The sequence below is a fragment of the Ictidomys tridecemlineatus genome, chromosome 4 (genome assembly GCF_052094955.1).
Source record: "Ictidomys tridecemlineatus isolate mIctTri1 chromosome 4, mIctTri1.hap1, whole genome shotgun sequence".
NCBI classification, from domain to species: Eukaryota; Metazoa; Chordata; class Mammalia; order Rodentia; family Sciuridae; genus Ictidomys; species Ictidomys tridecemlineatus.
Window position 1 is genome coordinate 203,999,263 of NC_135480.1, and position 19,525 is coordinate 204,018,787.

The following is a 19,525-nucleotide window of genomic DNA, read 5'->3' on the forward strand; positions in this document are numbered from 1 at the left end:
GAGTGTTCATTGAATGCATGAGTGGGAGGCAGATGTGCGTGCTTGTAGGTAGCTGTAGAATTTGGTATTCAATCGGCACTTAATCTGCTTGGACGCAAAGGCTCAGGTCATTGGAAGGCTGGAAGCCATGGTTGCATTTCTGACTTCCAAAGCATCCAAGTTGATTCAGGGCCTTACCTCTCCTCTCATGCAGAATGTGGGCCTGCTCAGGGGGTGACTCATCTCAGGTCACTAGGTGAGTCTTCGGCTGAGCCGGGACCTGCCTTCGGTCTCTGGCTGCCTGGTTCATGGCTCTTCTATGGAGTTTCCCGTCTTCCTTTTTAGCTTCTGCCCAAGCTGCTGAAAAGATCTCCCTGGCACATTTGCCTCTTCTGCGCCACCTCGCCAGGCAATCCAGCAGCTCTAAGCAAATTGTCCTGCCATGATAGAAGGGTCGGACTGTGGAGCTGGGACGCTGGTCAGCCGTGGGGACGAGCAGGCTCCCTCCAGAAGGCCCTGCCACAGCCCTTGGAGAAGGGCTGGTGCTTCGTCTGGTTGCTTTGTGTGGGGATGGGTTAATATGCTGGGGATCAAACAGGCCTCACACATGCTGGGCGAGCCCCTGGCCACCAGCTACACCCCAGCCCAGACCTGTGTTTTTGTCTTGCCACTTCTTTTAACAAGAACAAGGTGCAGGGCTGGGGTGTAGTTCAGTGTCGGAGCATTTGCCTGGCACGCGCAAGGCCCAGCCCCCCGGAACAGACCACAGTGCCCAGAGAGCCGGTGCAGGATGGCCATCTCGGATCACACCGCCGAGGAACGCCGGTCCCACACTGTGAGTCTTTTTCATCTGAACGTGTAAATAGATGGCGTTACCTACCCCAGAGGTGCCCAGGTCCCAGCCAAAGGTGGCCATGTTGGCTTGTATGGCCCTGTCCCCTCCACCCTGCTGGCTGGCGCCTGGCTCAAACGTATCCCAGGTCCATCTGAAAGTCCCCAGAGGAGCCACCCATGAGGTAGCAGCCACATTCTTCCACTCTGACCTCCATGGATGTCCCCTGCTCTAAGTCCCCTGAGGGTGGCTCCTGCTGAGATCCCTGTGGTGAGCCTGCTGGAAAACTTAGTCCCCTGCCCTGGGTGGCAAACCCTGGAGGCAGCAGGTGTCCAGGCGTGGAGCAAGGAGAAGCTTCCTTCCAGAGCTGCGGGCACCGTTCAGGGCCTGAGGCAGCCCTCTGTCTCCCCAAGTCCTTGGCTTGCAGCTTTTGGAGGACATCCCTGCTCTGTCACCTGGTACCATTCTTTTCTGAGAGCACCGTTGCCTGCCCATGAAGCTTCCAGTAGGGTGAGCCAACTGCCCCTCAGCCTGGTCATAGGTTTGGGATGGGACCCAGGTTTGGGACAGTCTTTTTTCTCGGATTTTCTGAGTTAGCAATTGGGGAAGAAAACAGTCTCTCTTGGGCAGCAAAGTTGTGAGGTAGGAGGCCAGAGTTGCTTCCTGTGGCTGTATAGAGAAGCTGGTCTGCAGGAAGAATGGGGAGCTAAAGTTCAGAGAAGAAAATCACAGGAGACTGAGAGAGAGCATTCTGCAGAAGATTTGTGCCTGGATCCAGCTGTGCCTGAAGCCAGGTGTACACCTGCCCATTGTACGGTTTAGTGCATGAGCCAAGAACCCTCCCCCCCTTTTGCCTAAGCTCATGCCAGTCACGCTGCTGTCCCCTTCCACACGGGAGTCTTGATGGACACAGAAATGGGCATGGGGCAGCATACAGACACCACTGCCCTGTGTCTATCCCTTGTCCCTGAAATTTGGAGCCTGAAACATTAAGGGGTGCTACACTGCTCTCAACCTGCTAGTTCAGGCATGACCAGATCCCAGAATCTAGCCTAGGCTCAGCTGGCAATTCTCAAAATGACCATTTAAATAACATCAGGGCCATTTGCCAGCTTGTACCATAAGGTTTCAGATTCTTCCCCACTAGAATGTGAGCCCCACCAGGTAGAGGCTGGGCTCTTAGTGGTGTGATCTTGGGCAAAGTCTCTTATTTCTAAAATACGGATGCTAACTACCTCCGAGGGTCATGGGGTAAATTAAATGAACTAATGCATGCAGAGGCACTTGCTGCTCTTAGTCACTGTTCATGGTGGACAGTTAGTGTATTGCATGGGCTGGGCACCAAGCCGACACTCTGTAAATGTGTCCAAGACACAGCTCCTGGTGTGTCTACACTGTGCCAGAGGGACACAAGCACACACACACACACACACACACACACACACACACGCACCCACCCAAGGCTCAGGTCTCAGTGCCAGTGGCCATTCTGGGATCCTAGGGCATCCCCAGCCCCTGGCTTCTCCTGAGGCAGCCTGCAGTATTTCAAGGCACTGGGCTGTCATGCCAGCAGCTCCGCTTTGCTGGGAGTGCAGTTTACAGCCTGACTGAGCCCTGAACCATGAATCAAGGGCAGCAGGCCCTGTGGTGTCCTAGGAGCTGGAAAGTGTGTAGGGGGAGCTGGTCAACCTGAGAGAACAAGGGGCTTCTTGGCTTCCTACGCTGCTGTTCTCTGGAAGCTTCCCCTCCACATTCCCGGGAGCCTCCAGCCTCTTCCAATCCCCCAGCTCCCCAGCAGCACTCAAAGTCCTGCCTGCGGGCTCTCTTGGGGTCCAGCTGGTCTCTTTGCTGGAGGGAGAAGGGCTTGTCTGTGGACCTGGTTGGATTTCTGGGTTTTCTGTCTGCCTGAGCCCAGCACTTTCAGAGGATGCCGAGGCCTGACAGCACCATCCACGCTCAGCCCCTCCCAGAGCCAGTGTTTCTGTGTGCTATGCTTAGGAGCTTTAGTCTCTCTGGATGTTCAAGGCCGGCATGTTGCATGCTGTGCCGGTGGCCCTAGGGGTCTCAGGTGGGGTGAGGAGAATGCTTGGAGCGTGGTGTGTTGGAGACAGTGCGTTTGGCCAGCTCCAGCTGTGAGTGCGGAGCCCAGCATAGTATCAGGGCTGTGCAGAGCGCTGCTTGTGTGGAATGTCTTAGCGAGCTGGTAGGTTGCCAAGGGGCTTGTTTTGGGTCACGCATTATGTTCAGGGCATTAATCCTTTGGGTGACTACCCAAGGTCCCTGGGCTCTAGGAAGATAAAAGGGGAGAACACCTCTCTTGGGGGGCTCCCAGCACTCCACACCCAGCTTCAGGTTTCCCTAGATCCAATGTGCCCAGAGTGTCTGAGCTGAAGCTCAAAAAACCTGGTGGGGAGGTGGTTGGCAGGAGCACCCTAATCTGGTGTTCTGCGGATTTTAAGGCTCCTGTGTCGCATCCCACCACTGATACTTCTTTGCCATAGGGATCCCAGGGCCGGTGCGGAGTTCCCAAGCCGCAAAGCTTTCTGTGCCCAGCACCGCGCTCTCAACAAAGGCGACCGACCACGTGCCCTTCTCATCGCGGACCTGGAGTAGGAACAGCAGCGGCTTCCGGCCCCGGCTTTCGCCAGGGCTGGGTGAAGAAGCTGTGCGGCGCCCGGGTGCAGCGCGGAGCAACCCCCAGCAGCCCCGCCGCCCCCGGCTGTGCCTCGCCCACTCCCTTCCGCAACCGCTGCAGCGCCCTCGAAGCGGCGCTAGGGGGAGCTCTGGCAACTGGCTTGGTGGATTGAATCAAAACCGTGCATCCAACAGCTATTTCCTTGGACTTGCAGGGGGAAAATGGGGAGGGGTGAAGACGCACTGTTCCCCCTCCTCAGCAGCTTCAGACTCCTCCCGTGGGAGGCCGAGGAAACAGCCCTGGGGTGTGTGTGTGTGTATGTGTGTGTGTGTGAAGGTGCCTTTCCTCCTCCCAGTAACTCACGCCTCCAGAGCCTCCCTCTTTCCCCCCACCCGTGTCACGGACCTTCACTGCCCCCTGCGTTCTAGAGAGTGTCCCCGAGAACTTTGCCTCGATCGACACCGGGATCCAGAGCCGAGCCTTCCCCCGAGACTGGCTTGTGTTCGCCTCTCGGAGTCTGGGCTGGGCTGTCTTGGCAGCAGCCCCTCCTCTCGCTGCGGGAGGCGTGAAGGCTGGGTGGGGGGCGCGAGCCGTCCTGCCGGTGGCTGGGAGGCTTGTGCAGGAAAGGGGAGCGCGGGGGCGAGCCAGCGAGGGCTTTGGGGAGACAGAGACACCGACAGAGGCACTATCAAACAGCAAGCAGGCTGCTGCTTTGCTTATTACCACCCGCCCCCCCGTCCTGTTCTTTCTTGCCTATCCCCTCTTTGCAAAGCTGGAACCACCCCGCGAGCCCCCAGGCCTGAGCCGCGGTTCCAGATGTGAATTTGGTTCCAGTGGGGAGAACGCGAGCTTCCTCCGGGCCTTGGCACATTCTCCCACTCTGAGGTCATTCCGTAGGTGGTCAGAGGGGAGCGCGCGCCTGGAGCCTTCCTGCCTCCATCCACTGGGGAGGGAAGAGAGGCGGGAGGAAAGGAGAGGAGAAGGAGAGGGGAGGGGCGCGAGGAGGGAGGGAGCCGCCGCCAGCACACCACCAAGTGGCACCGAGCAGTGATAACAAACTCAACTTAAAAAAAAAAAAAAAAGGAAAAAAGAAAAGGAAAAAAACTTCCCAAGTTGCAGCCGAGACATGCGGACGTGCGGGCGGAGGCGCGGGGTGGGGATTGTGGGTGGCCCAGAAGCCCCTCGGCGTCCCTCCACTGCGGAAAGCTCAGACTTGAGGCCGACTAGGCCCTTCACCCGTGGCTGCGCAGGGAACCGGCTGGAGGCTGGCTAGGTTTCCTGCAGGAGACCTCGGGGCGGCCGGTTCCCATGGGGGACAGGACCCGCAGGCGAGGGGGTGGGCAGGAGGCGCGCGGCACCGGCTTCATCCCCCCAATAACACCACTCCTCTCCCCCTTCCCGCTCCCACCCCCAGCCCTGCGGATGTGGGCAGATCCCGCCCGCCCAGGCCCTGGAGAGCTGGGGTTTGCCTGGGTGTGTGTGTGTGTGTGTGTGTGTGTTTCCCACCTCCCTCTATCCTCCCGGCTGACCCCAGGCCCATACGAAAACAAGGCACCACCATACTGTACAGTCGACTTTTTATTAAGATTATAAATTTAAACAAATAATCTGAACAGTTTTATCCGGTGATATACAATTCAGTATGCACAAAAATACAGAAGGACGAGGGAGAAGGGCCGAGAAAGGGAGGGTTGGCGACTTGTTTTGGAGTCCGCCTGATGCTGATGGCAGAGAACCAGAGGGGCTGCAGAAGAACCCCACCTTTTTACAACAAAAGGATTTTAAATTAAACAAAATCTATCGAGCTGAAGACACAAGACAGGGTTCTCACAGGCTCGAACAATGCTGGTTTCATGAAATGCAACCTAAGACTGAACCAGGACAGTGCAACTTAGCAGCACACACACAAACACAACAGCTGACCAGGAACTTAGTGAAAAGTCTCCAACGCAGTCGGCGGTCCCGGCCCCTCCCTCCCCTGGGGCCGCCGGGGATCCAGGTGAAGAAATCGACTTCCTTTTTTGTTTAGTGAGGACCGCAATGCTGGGCATGATGGGAAATGTAGTCCGCCGTGCTCGCCCCCCACCCCTTCCCCAAACAGTGTCCAAGAGTGTCGGGGTGTCCGGCGCCACCCCCGAGTCCAGGAGACGGGTGGAGGAGGGGAGAAGAACAGAGCCAGAGGGGCGGGGAGAGGAGGGGCTCAAGACACCCGCCCCGGGAAGAAAAGAAAAAAAAAAAGTTGAAGTGTTTTCATTTCTGCCTTCTCATTTTGAGAACTTTGGAGGCCGCCCCCAGAGAGGAAATGTGACCCAAACGTCCCTTTTGGAGATTGAGTTTGCCTTTGTTTTTTGCTCAGGATTTCACAAGACCCATTCCTCACGCCACGGAGGAACTCAGGAGAGCGGAACGTCGGGCTTCCCGGGTCTGACAACTGATTGGAATCAGCGTCTCCGGCTCCGCACCTTCCTGCGCTGCGCCCCCGGCGCGCCCCTGCGGCCCGGGCGCCCTGCCTCGCCCCCGGCTGCCCGGCACCTCCTCCGGGCAGCAGCCCTCCCTCACGTGGCAGGCTCCTTGCTAAACACCACTGCAATCACTACAATAAAAAGAAGGGGAAAAAAAGAGTAGGAGAAACACAAAGCATACTTAAATAGGCGCTTTTCTCTCTGCAAAAATAAAGTCCAAGAATTTAGATTTCTTTTTTTTATTTTACAATTTATAAAACATCAGCTGCCTCCCCCTGGTCGCCCCCAGCTCAGCCCCGAGTGGCCAGGCGCCCGCTCGCTCCCTCCTCTCGCCCCTTGGCCGAGTCTTTGTCTGGCCCCAGCCCCGCGGGGCCCCCGGGTCCCCGTGCCCTCCGGGGTCCCTAGAAGGCGACAATGGCTCGAGTCCAGGCGCCGAGACTAGCGAGCGCCTGCTTGGCGCACAGCTGCCCGTTGAGCGGCGGCGGCTGCTCGGAGGAGTCCGGCTGTCGGCTCACCAGCCCGGAGAAGCCCGAGCCAAAGATGGAGATCAAGTTTGAGATGTTGGACGCGTCCGGGGACGAGTCCGGACAGAAGTCCTCGAAGCGGGCGCGCTTGCAGGGGGCGAACGCAGCGCCCCCGGGGGGCTCGGCCCCCAGGTCGCCCGCGTCCTCCTCGTCGTCGTCCTCTTCCTCCTGGCCAGGGTAATACTTGCGCTTGCAGCCCGCGGCGGACGCCAGGCCCGGTCCCGGAGCGCCCTGGCCACAGCAGGGGCAGTGGGCGGAGGCGCAGCAGTCCTGGTGCAAGTAGCCGTTTTCCACCGTGGTCACCACGTGAGTGTCCAGGTCCAGCACGGTGGTCTGGCTGCTGCAGTGAACGCCGAAGTCCGAGGGGGCCGGGTACGCGCCCCGGTAGAAGCCAGGGGAAGAGGCGGGGGCCGGAGAGGCTGGTGGGGAGGCGGCGGCGGCGGCCGGAGGGGCCGCCCCCGGGGGCGCGGAGGACGCAGAGCAGGCGGCTGAGGCGCGAGGGTCCCGCGGGCAGAGCGCGGCGGGCGCAGGCGGCGGTAGCGGTAGCGGCGCAGGACCCGGCTGCAGCGGCTCCAAGGGTTGCCCGCGGTGGGGCGCGCCGTGCGGCGGCTGGAGCGCGGCGCACCCGGGCAGCTCCGAGAGCGCCCCCGCGCCGCCCGCGGGCGCCCCGGCCGCCGCCGCCGCGCAGCCCCTGGGCGCTGGGTGCTGGTGCTGGTGCAGCTGCTGCTGGAGGTGCAGCTGGTGGAGCTGGTGGAGCTGGTGCAGCTGGTGCCGGGCGACCGGCTCACGCGCCTCCGCGTCCCCGCCGCCGCCAAGTTGGAGCGAGCCGAAGTCGGCCGCGCTGGCCGGCATGCCCGGCGCTGCGTACGCGAGGTGCTGGTGCTGGTGGTGGGGCGGCTGCTGCTGTTGCTGCTGCTGCTGCTGCTGCTGGCGCCGGTAAAGCTCGGCGTAGCGCTCGCTCAGGTAGAGCTGGCGCGCGTTGCGGAGCACGTAGGACACCAGGAGGTTCTTGTGCAGCTTGATGCCGCCGCGCTGGGTCCGGGAGCTGTGGATCTTGCGCAGGGAGATGCTGATCAGGCTCTGGGCGTCCAGGGCGCACTCCATGCTCCCGCGGAGACGGCGGCGGCAAAGCAGCCGCCGCCGCTGCTGCTAATGCTGCTGCTGTTTCTGTCTCAAGAAGGTCGCCCGGGCGCGCCGGGCAGGGGAACGGAGCCCAGGTCAGCGGGTCGGCTGCGCTCCGAAAGGAGCCACCACCATGCGCTGCGCGCCACCCGCAGGCTCGCGCTCCCCAGACGGCGCCAAAGCAATGAGCCTCTGCCGGCCCCGGCCCCAGCTATTTAGCTGAGCACTCGAGCCCCGCCTCACACCTGATGAGCCAATAGAAGTGCTCAGAGCCTCCCGAGTGACAGGCGCTGCCCGCCCCGGGGCCACTCGGCTGGCCAATCAGACCAAGGCGGTTCCTTTGTGCTATTCAAATACCGAACGGACCCCGAGCCTCCAACGCCGCCGCTGCCTCGAATGTTCTCCTGGGGCCGCCGCACTGCGCGGGACTCGGAGCCGCCGGGGTTGCGGTCTGCAACATGCGTCGCTTCGCAGCTGCCACGCAGGAGCCCGCAGCTTCCTTACCTAGGTTTCTGGTGCTGGGGGTCGTTCATCTGAGTGCAGCGACCATGGCTCCTCCTCCTTCCGCACGGTTGGGCCTCACCTGCGGCAGGTGCGCGCGGCTCCCCAACTGACGGGCACTGGGCGCCTTCTCTTTTTCACCTGCCGGCCCCCAGGTGACCAGGGGAAGCCAAGGTCTCTGCAAGAGGCTTGTGGGGCCGCTGCTTGATACTGGGGGCCTCTCGAGGGAGAGAGGTTTGGAGGTATCTTTCACCTCCGAGAATGACTTCCTGACTCTTTGGGCCCAGGGCTTTGGGAATGCTGCGCAATGCCCAGCCACCTCAACTCAGACACTGATGGGGGAAACCCAAGGATGGTGAATTTTGATCTCGGATGGAGAAGCACCCAGGCCCGCCCCAGGGAGCTGAGGACCTGCCTGCGGCCCAGGGCCCAGGTTCTGAGAGGACCCTGAGCTTCTCTTCTGTCTAACTAATGACAATAGGGACGATTCTTCTGTGCCTGCCTTCTATGGAGCAGGCCCTTTCCAGAAAGGCCTTTATTGTTGGGGAGGGGCCTGAGGTTGGAGGTGTGCAATGACTCGGGAGGCACCTAGTTCCTGGGGACAGAGCTAAGACAGGGACCAGGACCCTGAGCTCCAGACCCTCATGTGTCCCCAAGGCAGAGGAACTCACTGACAAGTTTTGGGGACTGTTTTCCTTCATATCCTGAGCTATCCATGGTCCACCATCTCCCAGCTGGCGACAGCGACAGAGAAGAGAGGGACAGGGCAGCGGGTTCTGGCGGCTCTAGGCCTGAGGGGCAGTGGGGTGACTGGTGCCAGATCCGGGCTGCATGGCAGCTCCTGAGGCTCTCTCCTTACCTGAGCAGGGGTCCGGAAGTGGGTGAACTTGGTCCTCAGAGACCAGGAGAGGTAAGAAGGACCTGTCCTGAGAGAGGTTGGGGCTGGGGTAGGGGAGGCCACTTCCTGTTGTTTCACATCCTACTTGAGGTTCTTCTGGCTCTCTTTGTTCCTTGCTCCCTCCTCAGTACATTCTTTGTCCCTAGGTGAGAGTCAAGAGACCCAGTCAGCCCATCCTGCAGTCTCGGGGTCTCCTTTTAACCCTAAGAATTCTCACAGTTTGTTTCTTCAAACAATTCTCCAGCACATTCTCAGTGCCAGGTGTCAAGAGTGGAAAAAAAAAGTCAGGGTGTTTGCCCATTTTTCAGATGAGGAAACTTGGACACTGACAATGTAAGGAATTTGCCTAAGACTGCGGAGCTCTGGGCGCAGTGCCCTGTCCTTCCCATGCCTTCTGAGGTCATTCTCAAACTGGTCCAAGACCCCAGGGACCAGCAGCACCTCTCTCCGCCATTCCCAGAGAAGCCAGGATTAACTTATAGGGGAATTGCCGAGCAAGCACATTTTATTTACTTCTGAGTGGTGATCTGGTGACAGGGACACCCAGGGCTGGGGAACCTGCTCACGTGGTGATACCTGTAAGAATAAAACCACACTGCCCTATATTTCTTTAAATCCCATTTCAAAGACACACAAATGCTTCATTATTTATGTTTGAAGTTCACCTTTGAGATGTCACCAGCATGTGGAGAGAATCTGTAACTTTTGTCCGTCTTACAGCCAGGGACATGGGCCTGCCACAGACAAGCCTGGGACCCGGGAGGTAGTGTGGCCTTCCCTCTGTTCTTGCCCAGTGTTTACTGGGAACAGTAAGACAGTTTTAGTTGGAGTTGTTAGGATTTGAACCCATGTCAGCAGGTTCCTGAAAGTCAGCTTCTGTTGTGAGTGGAGCTGAGCCTGGTTCTCTGGGCTCAGCTCTTGGTGAATGTGCCCTTGATTGTTGGCCCCCCAACCACCTGCTGTGAGGCCAGGCCTGCCGGAGCCCCACAGAAGCAGGAGTCAGAGCTCAGTCCTCTGTCATCCATTCTTGGAGCTGTACCCCACAACCTGAGTCTGCGGGTGCACCTAGAGGACGGGGTGGGGTGGGAGTGGATAGTGGGCAGGGGGCCAGGCTTGGTACTTCCCAATCTCTGGTCCATCCACTGTCGTGAAGCCAGTTTGGAGCTCCTTAGGGCCTTGCATTCCCTGGGGCCCGCTGAGCAGTGGTCGGTCTGCTCCTTCTCAGCCCTGCTCTTCCCGTGGCCTCTCCCAGGGAATCCACAGGTGGCCAGCAGGGAGGGCTAAGCCCTTGTCCAGCTTGATAAAACCTCTTGATCTTTTTTGGGGTGGCCTGGGCAGGGGAGCTCTCGCAGCTCACCAAAGGAGCCAATAGGACAGCAGGCTGCGTGGGGGGCTGGGAGGGTGCGGCTAGGGCTCCCCGCAGGAACCCCACGTGCTCATTGGCTGGGCGAGTCGCTCCCCTGTTTGTGTGCACCGTGTTCAGGGAGGGCGCCGCTGGGGGGTCTGTGTGCACACAGTGGGGCGCAGCCCTCCATCTGTACCCTGTCAAGAGGGTGATGAGGCTTTTCGAGATGAAGGGCTGGCTTTTTTGTCTGGGCACCTGCACAAGTTTGGGATGCTCACCTTTCCCCCTGGAGCTGGGAGGTCTGGCCTGAGTCACTGCTCCCGGAGGAAGTTAATTAATGGCCCAGTATTTACCGAGTGTCTGCTGGGACAGCATGGAGCAGGGCGCGGGGACTGCTGGGGACCTGGGCTCCCGTCAAGCCCCAGGGGGTGTCAGCCCCACCTCAGAGCCAGGAGATCCTTCAAGTGCACAGATACCTGTGGCCACCTTCTGGTCACCCAGGCTTGGGGCCGTGGTGTGTCTGGGAAGGTTGGGTTTCGCCCAGTGGCTCCCAGGGACTGGTTTGGGGACAGGAGCAGAAGCAAAGTGCTGAAGTGGGGGCTTCGTGTTGGGAGGAGGGGGAGAGACCTGGGCTTTACCCATGCATTCATGTGTTTGTTCACCAGGGAAATGTTTCCAGAACCCTCCTCTGGAGTCCCTGAAAATGGGCGAGGGAACAAGATGGAAAGTCACAGTTCCCCGGGAAAGAGACAGGATAGATAGATGAACAATGTGGAGTGATAAGCCTGATTAGAAGCACTGCCTGGACCTGGAGGGGGCGGGAGGGACCCCAGAGCTGGCCCAGGAAGCTTCCTGTGGGGAGCCAAGACCTGGAGACTGGAGACCAAGGAGGGGGAGGGCCTTCTGGCAGAGATCAGCAAGGGGCTCAGCAAAGGGCCCGGTACACAGTAGGTACTCAATAAATGCTTGTGGAATAAGTGAATCAATGAACACAACTGTGCAGAAGGCATTGCTAGTGTTAGAAGGGCCCTAGAGACCAGGCTTCCCTCTCCCCAATTTCCAGATGGGTAAACTGAGGTCCAGAGACCTTAGAGAACTGGCCAGGAGCTAGAACTGGAATTCAGATGTCCTGCTTCCCAGTTCAGCCTCTAACTGCCCCAATGTCCTGTCTCTTTGGTTGAGTGTGAATTGCTGTGGGAGGACTGACACCTGGGCTTTGACCAGCGCAGGGTCAACTGTTGAGTCCCTTCTGAGGCAGGGAGGCCATTGGGGCTGGGATGTGGGAGCTCTGGGCTGCATCTCAGGAAGGCCTGTGGCCAGTGGGCACCGGGAGCAAGGCTGGGTCCCAGATCCAGGGCAGCCCTTTCCCCCAGTCCTGCAGGACCACACCCTGACACTGGCCCAGGTGGGGGTTCCTGTGTGGTTCTGAACTCGTAGATGGAGTTGTGTAGACTGAAGATACCCCTTGGTCTAGGTCTCTGGGCTCCTGGCATTGTTGGGCGTACATCTGCTCACTCATTCCCTCATTCATTCATGGGCTGAGGGCTGGCCAAGCTGCAGGGAGATGCCACACATGTCTCACTGCCCAGAGTTGGGCTGGGGAGCCTTTTTATCTTCTGGGCCAGGTCTGATCAACTGGTAGCATCTGCCAGGAGCTCTGGGATCTAACATGTGCCCCAGTTGATTAGTGATGTCTGCCAAGGGCTTAGCAGGAGTCTTTATGGCAAGTTTGCTGGAGTGGAGGATGGAGGAGCTGCTCAGTGCTTTGGACATCTGGGTGGTCTAACAGAGAGGGGGGCAGGGGGCCAGGAGAAGGGATATCAGCCCCTGATGGGCGTCATCCCTGGGTCGTGTGCATGGCCTCCCTTGGGCTCTATGGTCACCGTCCTCCAGGAGGTGCTCTGAGCATCAGGTGACTAGGAGGAGCACTGGATCAGTGGCACACAAAGCAGGAAACTTCCCTCCCTCCTCTCCTTTCTCCAAATCCTTCCTGAAGCTGCACAGCTGGGCAGGCCGGGGTTAATCCTAGGCAGCCTGGGTGGGTGTGTGCAAGGAGTGGGTGGGTGGGGGGCAGCTCTGCAGTCCCTGGCTTGGAGTTGTTTTTATAACTCACTTAGTGCAGACCTTTGTCCCCTCGCTGGCTCCACTGGGAGTTTCTAAGGAGTGAGAAGCTCTTTGGATCTTAGGAACTGAATCTTAGAATTTTATTTTTCATTTGCACCGTGGGGGCCGGTGACTGCACTGCCTGCCCCCCACAACTCCCTACTCAGACACCACTGTACCGGGACTCGCTTGAACGCGAGTTATCTTTCATTAATCCTCAAAACGATCAAGCCAGGTGGGTAGTTCTATAACCCCCATTTGAGTAAACTGAGACCCTAAAAGGGAAGCTCTGAATCAGGGAACACGCGTGCCTCGGCCGCCAGCGGTAAGAGCCTGTGGTGCGAGCTGGAGAGAGATGTCCTATTTATTTATTTATTTATCTAGGGATCATTTTCTGCAGTGCTGGGGTGGAACCCTGGAGCATGGCGGTCCTGCCCTCTTAGCCCTTTCCTGCTTTCCAGATGGGAAAAGGAAGTAAGCAGAAAAATAAACAAGTCTGCATGAGGGTGGCAAAGGAAGCCGGAGGAGGGCAGCGGCAGAGGGTCCCCAGTCCTCCCCTGGGCAGGTCCTCTCCAGGCGTCCCGCTGCGCGCCTCTGGGGCCAGAACCCTCCCGCAGTCTGCAGAGGCTGGGGCTCCCCGTCTCCCGCTCCCCACAATTTGAATTTTAATGTGACTCCCCAGAACAAAGCAGAGTTTCTGTTTTTGTTTGAGAGCTCAAAACCTATTTCTCAAGTCTGAGCGCGCCCTGCTGATAGAGGCTGCGGCCGGCAGGGCCTGGGCCCTGGGTCGTCCTCAGCTGTCCCCGGAGCTCCTTCCCAATCTTGTTTAATTAAAAAGCAAAAAAGGGGCCGAGTAGAATTTCCGTTCTGGACCTGGTGCTGGGCAGGGGCAGCAGGCAGGGCCCCCCCGGGCCCCTCAGGGGGCTCAGGTGCCCTCGCGGCCTTTGCCATACTGATGAGGAGACAGGCTCAGAGGCAGGAACACGCCCCAGGCTGGGCTGTGGCGCTCTCCTGTGGGTGACACCCCCGGCCTCTAAGCCACACCCCCACGCCCCAGCTACTTGGCCTCCCAAAGCCACAGCCCTGGCCTCAGGAGGGTGTAGATAGGGAACCCAGGGGTGACACAAAAGGGCTGAGAGGGGTGGGAGAGAGTGGGAGAGGCTTACCGAGAAGAGCCTGGTGGTCTGTGGAGTGAGGTGGGCACTACTTTTCCCCAGAACTGACCTCAGGATGTGGTAACATGGTGGCTCCCGGTGCCTCCTCAGTACCGGGTAGAAGGTGGCCTCTGGGCTCGGGGGCCAGGGTTGGTGGACGTCGGGGAAGCAGCGAGGCTTCTCTGCTGCTGGGGTTCACCTCTGCAGCAGGGGCTCACTGTCCAGCGCTCTGCGTCTGGCTGCTCCCACAGGGTCACCTGCCATGGCCCCGCCTGAAGGGAGCCTCATCTCCCTTCCTCAGGTCCTGGCTTCCTGAGGTTCCAAGAACATGGTTAGACTCACTGCTTCTTTCAGAAGGAAAGGACAGTGAGCTGGGTGCGGCCACACCCGCCTGTCATCCCAGCCACTTGGGAGGCTGAGGCCAGAGGATGGCAAGTTGGGAGCAACTTAGTGAGACCCTGTCTCCAACAAACAAACAAGCAAATAAGGGCCAGGGATGTGGCTCAGTGGTTAAGGGTCTCTGGGTTCAATCCCTCTGTCCCCCCGCCCCACAAAAGGCAGTGATTTTTATAAACGTCTGTGAGAGTTGACTATGCTTTGCCGCAGTAACAAATAATGCCCCAAGTCTTAGAGGTTGGTGTGTTTTCTTAGTGTGTTTTCTTCTCATGCTACAATTCCATGTAGATCAAACCCTGTCCCCCAGCTCCAGGATCCTCTCACCGTGTGGTTTTACCAACCCAGAGGGCAGACAGAGGAGGCAAGAAGGTCTGTAGATAGTAAACACAGATGTGTTACTGTGATGCCTTCATTAGCATTCCTCCCTCTCATTGGCCAGCAGTGAGTCACATGAAGCACATAGGTGCAAGGGAGATTGGGAAATGTAGTCCTCAGATGTGCTCAGCAGGCGGATGACCCACTTCAGGGACTCTACAGCTTTGTGGTAGGCACAAAAGCCTTGAAGAATGCACAAGAGGAGGTTCGACTGATTTTTAGATGCAAAAATAAACTAAAATGTTCTTATCTGGGCGTGCGATCAACCAATGAGTTATACCAAGGCCTGATCTCTCATCTGTAGCCTCATACACTGGATTTAGTCTATTCCATATCTGACCTCTTAGATTTGAGAAGGGCTGGGTTTTTAGACCAGTGAACATTTATAGGCAGGCATGTCACACAACATATCTCCGTATTCCACAGCTGGTGACATGTAGGTTGGTTAAGGCAGCCTACTCAGTATTTCAGGGGCTTAGAGAAGGGAAAGGGGACCATTTTTTATTGAGAACTGAGTGCTCACTGGGCCGTGTGCCCAGGCTTCAAGGCACGGGGCTTTTCAAACACCCATCAAGGGTTTGCATGGTGCCCATTCTGCAGACCAGAGCTCTTCTAGAGACCCTTGTGGAGAAGCGTGAACCCCAGTCGCGGGGTGCCGTCATGGACCCGTTTCCCAGGTGGGGGAGCTTGGTGCATGGAGGATTCACAAAGTCAGAAAGCAGCAGCTGGAGTTGGAGCCCCTGTCTTTTCCTTCCCAGAAGCCAAATTCGAACAGCTCTGCTCTCCTGCACCCAGGGTCTCCTGAACGGGCCCGTGGGGAGTGGTCTCGAGACGCACCTGGAGAACAAATCTGTGAGGCCCCCTTGTCTGGGGTTCTGGGCGAGCACACACACCAGCTGGTCTTGGGCCAGAACAAACCCGATTCCAACAGGGCTGACAAGGCAGCGGATAAAAGTCATGACGTCAGCTGTGCTTGTGGCACAGGACGGTCCCGGGGCTCCTTGTCACGAACGTATTCGTGGGGCTTCGGCAATCTGTATCTGCTGTGTGTGAACAGGGATGTGTACCACCGAAGGTGGGTTTTGTGGAGAACTTCCTGACGCAGGATCCAGCTCTTCTCAGTCAAGGAACAGCCCCGAGGATTCCGTGGCATTGGCTGAGAGCTACTAAATGAGGAAGTCAGCTTTCTATTAAAAGAATAGACTGCTTTCGTAGGTATTAAAACCTTCCAGGCGTATTTGTGGATATGAATTTGCCTTGGAGTATTGCTTTGGCTGGGCAGTGGCTGTGACCCATGCATGCAGTCAACCATCACAGGGTGCAGGTACCCTTAGGTTCCTCTGTGTAGGAACTCTCCTTGGATTACTGTTCAACATTTTTCCATTTTTCCGGGGCAGAAAAAAAATTTTCCCATCCCACTGACTTTGGCCTTGGCCATATGAATTGTTTTGACCAATGCCATGTGGGTAGAGGGCTCATGTACCTATTAAGAGGAGTCCTTGGAGATTATTGTGGTTTCTTTTGTCCTCGGCCACATTTGTGGTCTGTCATGACAAAATACCCTACTGAGCTTCTGGTCCCAGAGGAAGCGGAGACCTTGTGCAGACTGGAGCTCAACCCACAGCGTGGAGACAGGTTCCACCCATCCACACCTGAAGCCAGGTGACTGGGGAGAGCGAAGCGTCGCCAGCCAAATCGCAGTCCAGCTGTGGACCAGGGAGAAGAGAGGCCTCTGTGGGAAGTTCTGAGCGTCCAGGGCTGTTTGCTTGGAGGACGGCATAGTCAGGGCAGAAGCTGACCGCTCCATCGACGTGAAGTGACTTACGGCCACAGACCTAGAAGGAGAAGAGCAGGGCCTAGAATCTTGGCCTCCTTAGATCCTCTCTCCAGTACGCATCGGGAGACTTCAGGGAAACGAGTCCAGGAATGGGAAGGGAACCAGGAGGGAACCCGGAGGGGGCCCAGGCCTTTCCTAGCTCGCCTTCTGTATCTAACGGAGACAGCGATCCTGACGGCCCCTTGGATGAAGGTAGAATCAGGGTCTGATAAACCCACGGTAAATGGAAAGTATCACTTAGCAAAAAACGAATTTAAAACATCTAATCTACCAAATGTCATAGTGTGGCACACTGTACGTAGCACTGTATTAGGCTTTTTCTCCTTGTGATCTCATGGCTGAGCACGGGAGCTGCAGCTCACTGTAGCTGCCCAGCATCACAAGGCATTATGGTACGGTGTATCAGTAGCCCAGGAAAAGCACGAAATTAAAAAAAAAATTAAATACTTTTTAGTTGCAAATGGACCTGTATTTTATTTATTTATTTTTATATGATGCTGAGAATCGAACCCAGTGCCTCACACATGCTAGGCAAGCACTCTACCACTGAGCCACAGCCCCAGCCCTCAAAATTCAAATTTTAAAGTACAGTTTCTACTAAGTACATATTGCTTTCGCACCGGTGGGGAGTCAAAAAATTATTAAGTGGAACCACTATAAGTAGGGGACTATTACTTACTGATGCATCTGTGACTAGTTGTAAAATTCCATCATCATATTCATGTTTGGAGATGGAGAGTTTTAGGAGGGAAAACCATGTATTAACAATTTTTCTATTTTATGACTTTTAAGGAAACTTAGACAACTAGATAGTCTTAGAAATTTCTACTTTACTAAGGGCTGTTTAGTGAAAAAGCCAACTTTCTGGCTAAAAGAATCTCTCAGTCACTTTATTCTTTTTAGGTGTATTTGTGGATATGAACTTGCCTTTGAGTACTGCCTTGGCTGCATCCTCAAGTTGTAGTGTACAATCTTCTCGTTTTACCTAACATTGAAATAGCACGAAACATCTAATTAGCACAGAATTTCCTTTTGCATTCCCTTTTTTTGATCTCAAGAGTCATATGGAAGAAAGTTTTCAAATTTCCACCAAGTCTGATTTCTAAAAATAATTCCTGAGCTATGAATTTTAATATTTCATTTCCCTGTGTTGGGAATGTGCTTTACTTTGGAACTTACTGAGTTTATCTTTTTTGGGGGGTGGGGTAACCAGGGATTGAACTTGGCACTCGACCACTGAGCCACATCTCCAGCCCTATTTTGTGTTTTATTTAGAGACAGGGTCTCACTGAGTTGCTTAGCTCCTTGCTTTTGCTGAGGCTGACTTGAAACTCGCCATCCTCCTGCCTCAGCCTCTTGAGCCACTGGGATTACAGGCGTGCACCACTGCGCCTAGCCTTGCTGAATTTTTCTGAGTCCTCTCGTATGTGTGTTATTTACAAATTCTCTGGATCATTCTTTTGTAGAGTGCAAGTGTTCAATAGCTCCAAATGCCTGCAATGACCTTGTCATCCAGGTAAACGTAATATGCCTGCCGGCTCCTTGGTATCATATAAAAATGATTGAAAATTGGGGTACACTTGCCTAAAGAGAAAATTCCCTAAGTCCAGCCGAGCCCGTGTCTGCTTCCACTGGTGACTTGGGGCCCTTCTGGAGAGACTGGGTTTTGCCGGTCTCCTGCAGGGTGAGATCAAACTCATCCCGCAGACACATTAATCAGTACCTGACTGCTGCTGCGTGGGTAGGTCTGGGGGTGGGGGGAGGGTTTGGTGTTGGGGTCTCTTCCCTTGCCCCCTTGCCCCTGGGCTAACGACTCATTCAGCTTCCCTCTTGGTTGATAAAAGTTTGCATTTTAAAATTGACCTGGGAGATGCTGAAAGGCTTTGGTCCCAATGAGCTTTTCACAAATGGGATGATCCTCTGGCTGTGGTCTCTGGCCATTAGCAGTAACCGGGGACTCCTGGTTAGATGTCGGTGGATGACGGTCACCGGCTGGGCTCAGCCCCAGGCTCCACCTCACCCTTTCTTGACTGTGCCAGGGGGTGAGACCCCTGCCCCACACTCCACATAAGGAAACTGAGACCTGCAGATGCCAAGCCAGCGGCCCTCAAACTGCCCTCGGAACCCAGGGCTCCTCCGTCAGGCCTCCAGGAGGGAGGCAGGTCACCTGACCCGCAGCTCCAAGCCACACGCCCCTCCCCTCCTTCCAGCTGGACCTCCGCCACCCGGGGCAGCAGGTAGAGACACAACAGGTGAGCCCACCACAGAGCCGTCCGAGTGCCTTGCGGGCCCTCAGAGAGCCCTGCCCACCCCCAGCTCACCCGTCTCCTGGCCTCCCTCCTGCCTCCCAAGCGCTCAGCCTGTGCCAGGCACAGAGGGGCTCAGTCTGATGGGGGGGAGTCCAGCGCCAGCTGCCTCCACTGTCTTCCCCACACTCCGGGAGAGCGTGGCGGGGCCTCAGCCTTCCTAGGGTTCTCCACGGCTGGAGGACAGTCCCCTCCCCATTCCCACCACCTCAGAATGCCCCCTTCCAGGGCTGCTTCCTCCAGGAAGCCTTCCTGGATATGCCCGACAGACACTCCCTGTCTCCGCCTCTGTGACTCTGAACGTCTCTTCTCAGGCAACACGGTGCCTCTCCACGCCACCTCCCTGTCCACGCCGACCTGCCCCTGCCCACGGCCACTCTTCCTGGGTTCAGGGTCCGGACTGCCCCTCGCATTCTCCCTTGGGCTCCAGGGAAAAGCCTTCTACCTCTTGCCGCCCCCCGCCCAGTGACCGGGCGACGCACCTCACCTACATGTCAGGCCAGGGTGTTTAAGACGCCCAAGTCACAGTCTTCTCACTTGTTAAATAGGGACAATAAGAGTGCCCCGCTCTCCTGGGTGGCATGAGACTCAGAGGTGACAGGACGTTCTTGGTCCAGCAGCACAACCGATGCTGGTTCTGCCCAGAGGACACCCACTGTCCTCTCCAGGAGCCCAAATCTGGAGGTGAGAGGAGCTTCCTTCTTCTGGCCAGACCCACCTTAAAGACCTCCAAGTTCCATATACCTGAGGCTCAGAGAGGGGAAGGAGCTCACCTGGAGCCACACAGCGTGGCCCTGGGAGGAATCCAGGTCTCCTGGGTCAGACGGACTTGTTGGACACGCCTTCCTTTTGGGCTGAATCTGCTGTTCAGGTCCTGGAGTCTCAGGGTCTCCCCGTCCATCCGTTCACTCTTCCACTCGGTGTTTATTGCAGCTGCTCTGGGTTGGCTCTTCTGCTGGACATCTGGGAAGTCCCTGAGGAAGCCGGCTGATGAGTCAAGATTTGCAGTTAGCAGCAAGTCACAGAAACCCAACCATGATGACTTTTAAATTTTTT

The 19,525-nt window shown here is 56.9% G+C and overlaps 1 protein-coding gene across 1 annotated transcript; it reads right to left on the reverse strand.

The window, feature by feature from the left end:
- Nucleotides 1-5,011: 5,011 nt before the first annotated feature.
- On the reverse strand, nt 5,012-7,755 carry Ier5l (immediate early response 5 like). Its single transcript, XM_078048395.1, has one exon. It carries the CDS (start codon nt 7,534-7,536, stop codon nt 6,310-6,312), a length of 1,227 nt encoding a protein of 408 aa, XP_077904521.1. The 5' UTR covers nt 7,537-7,755; the 3' UTR covers nt 5,012-6,309.
- Nucleotides 7,756-19,525: the final 11,770 nt, after the last annotated feature.

Coding starts and splice junctions, on each gene's coding strand:
- Ier5l (XM_078048395.1), bottom strand. CDS start 7,536: ATGGAGTGCGCCCTGGACGCCCAGAGCCTGATCAGCATCTCCCTGCGC.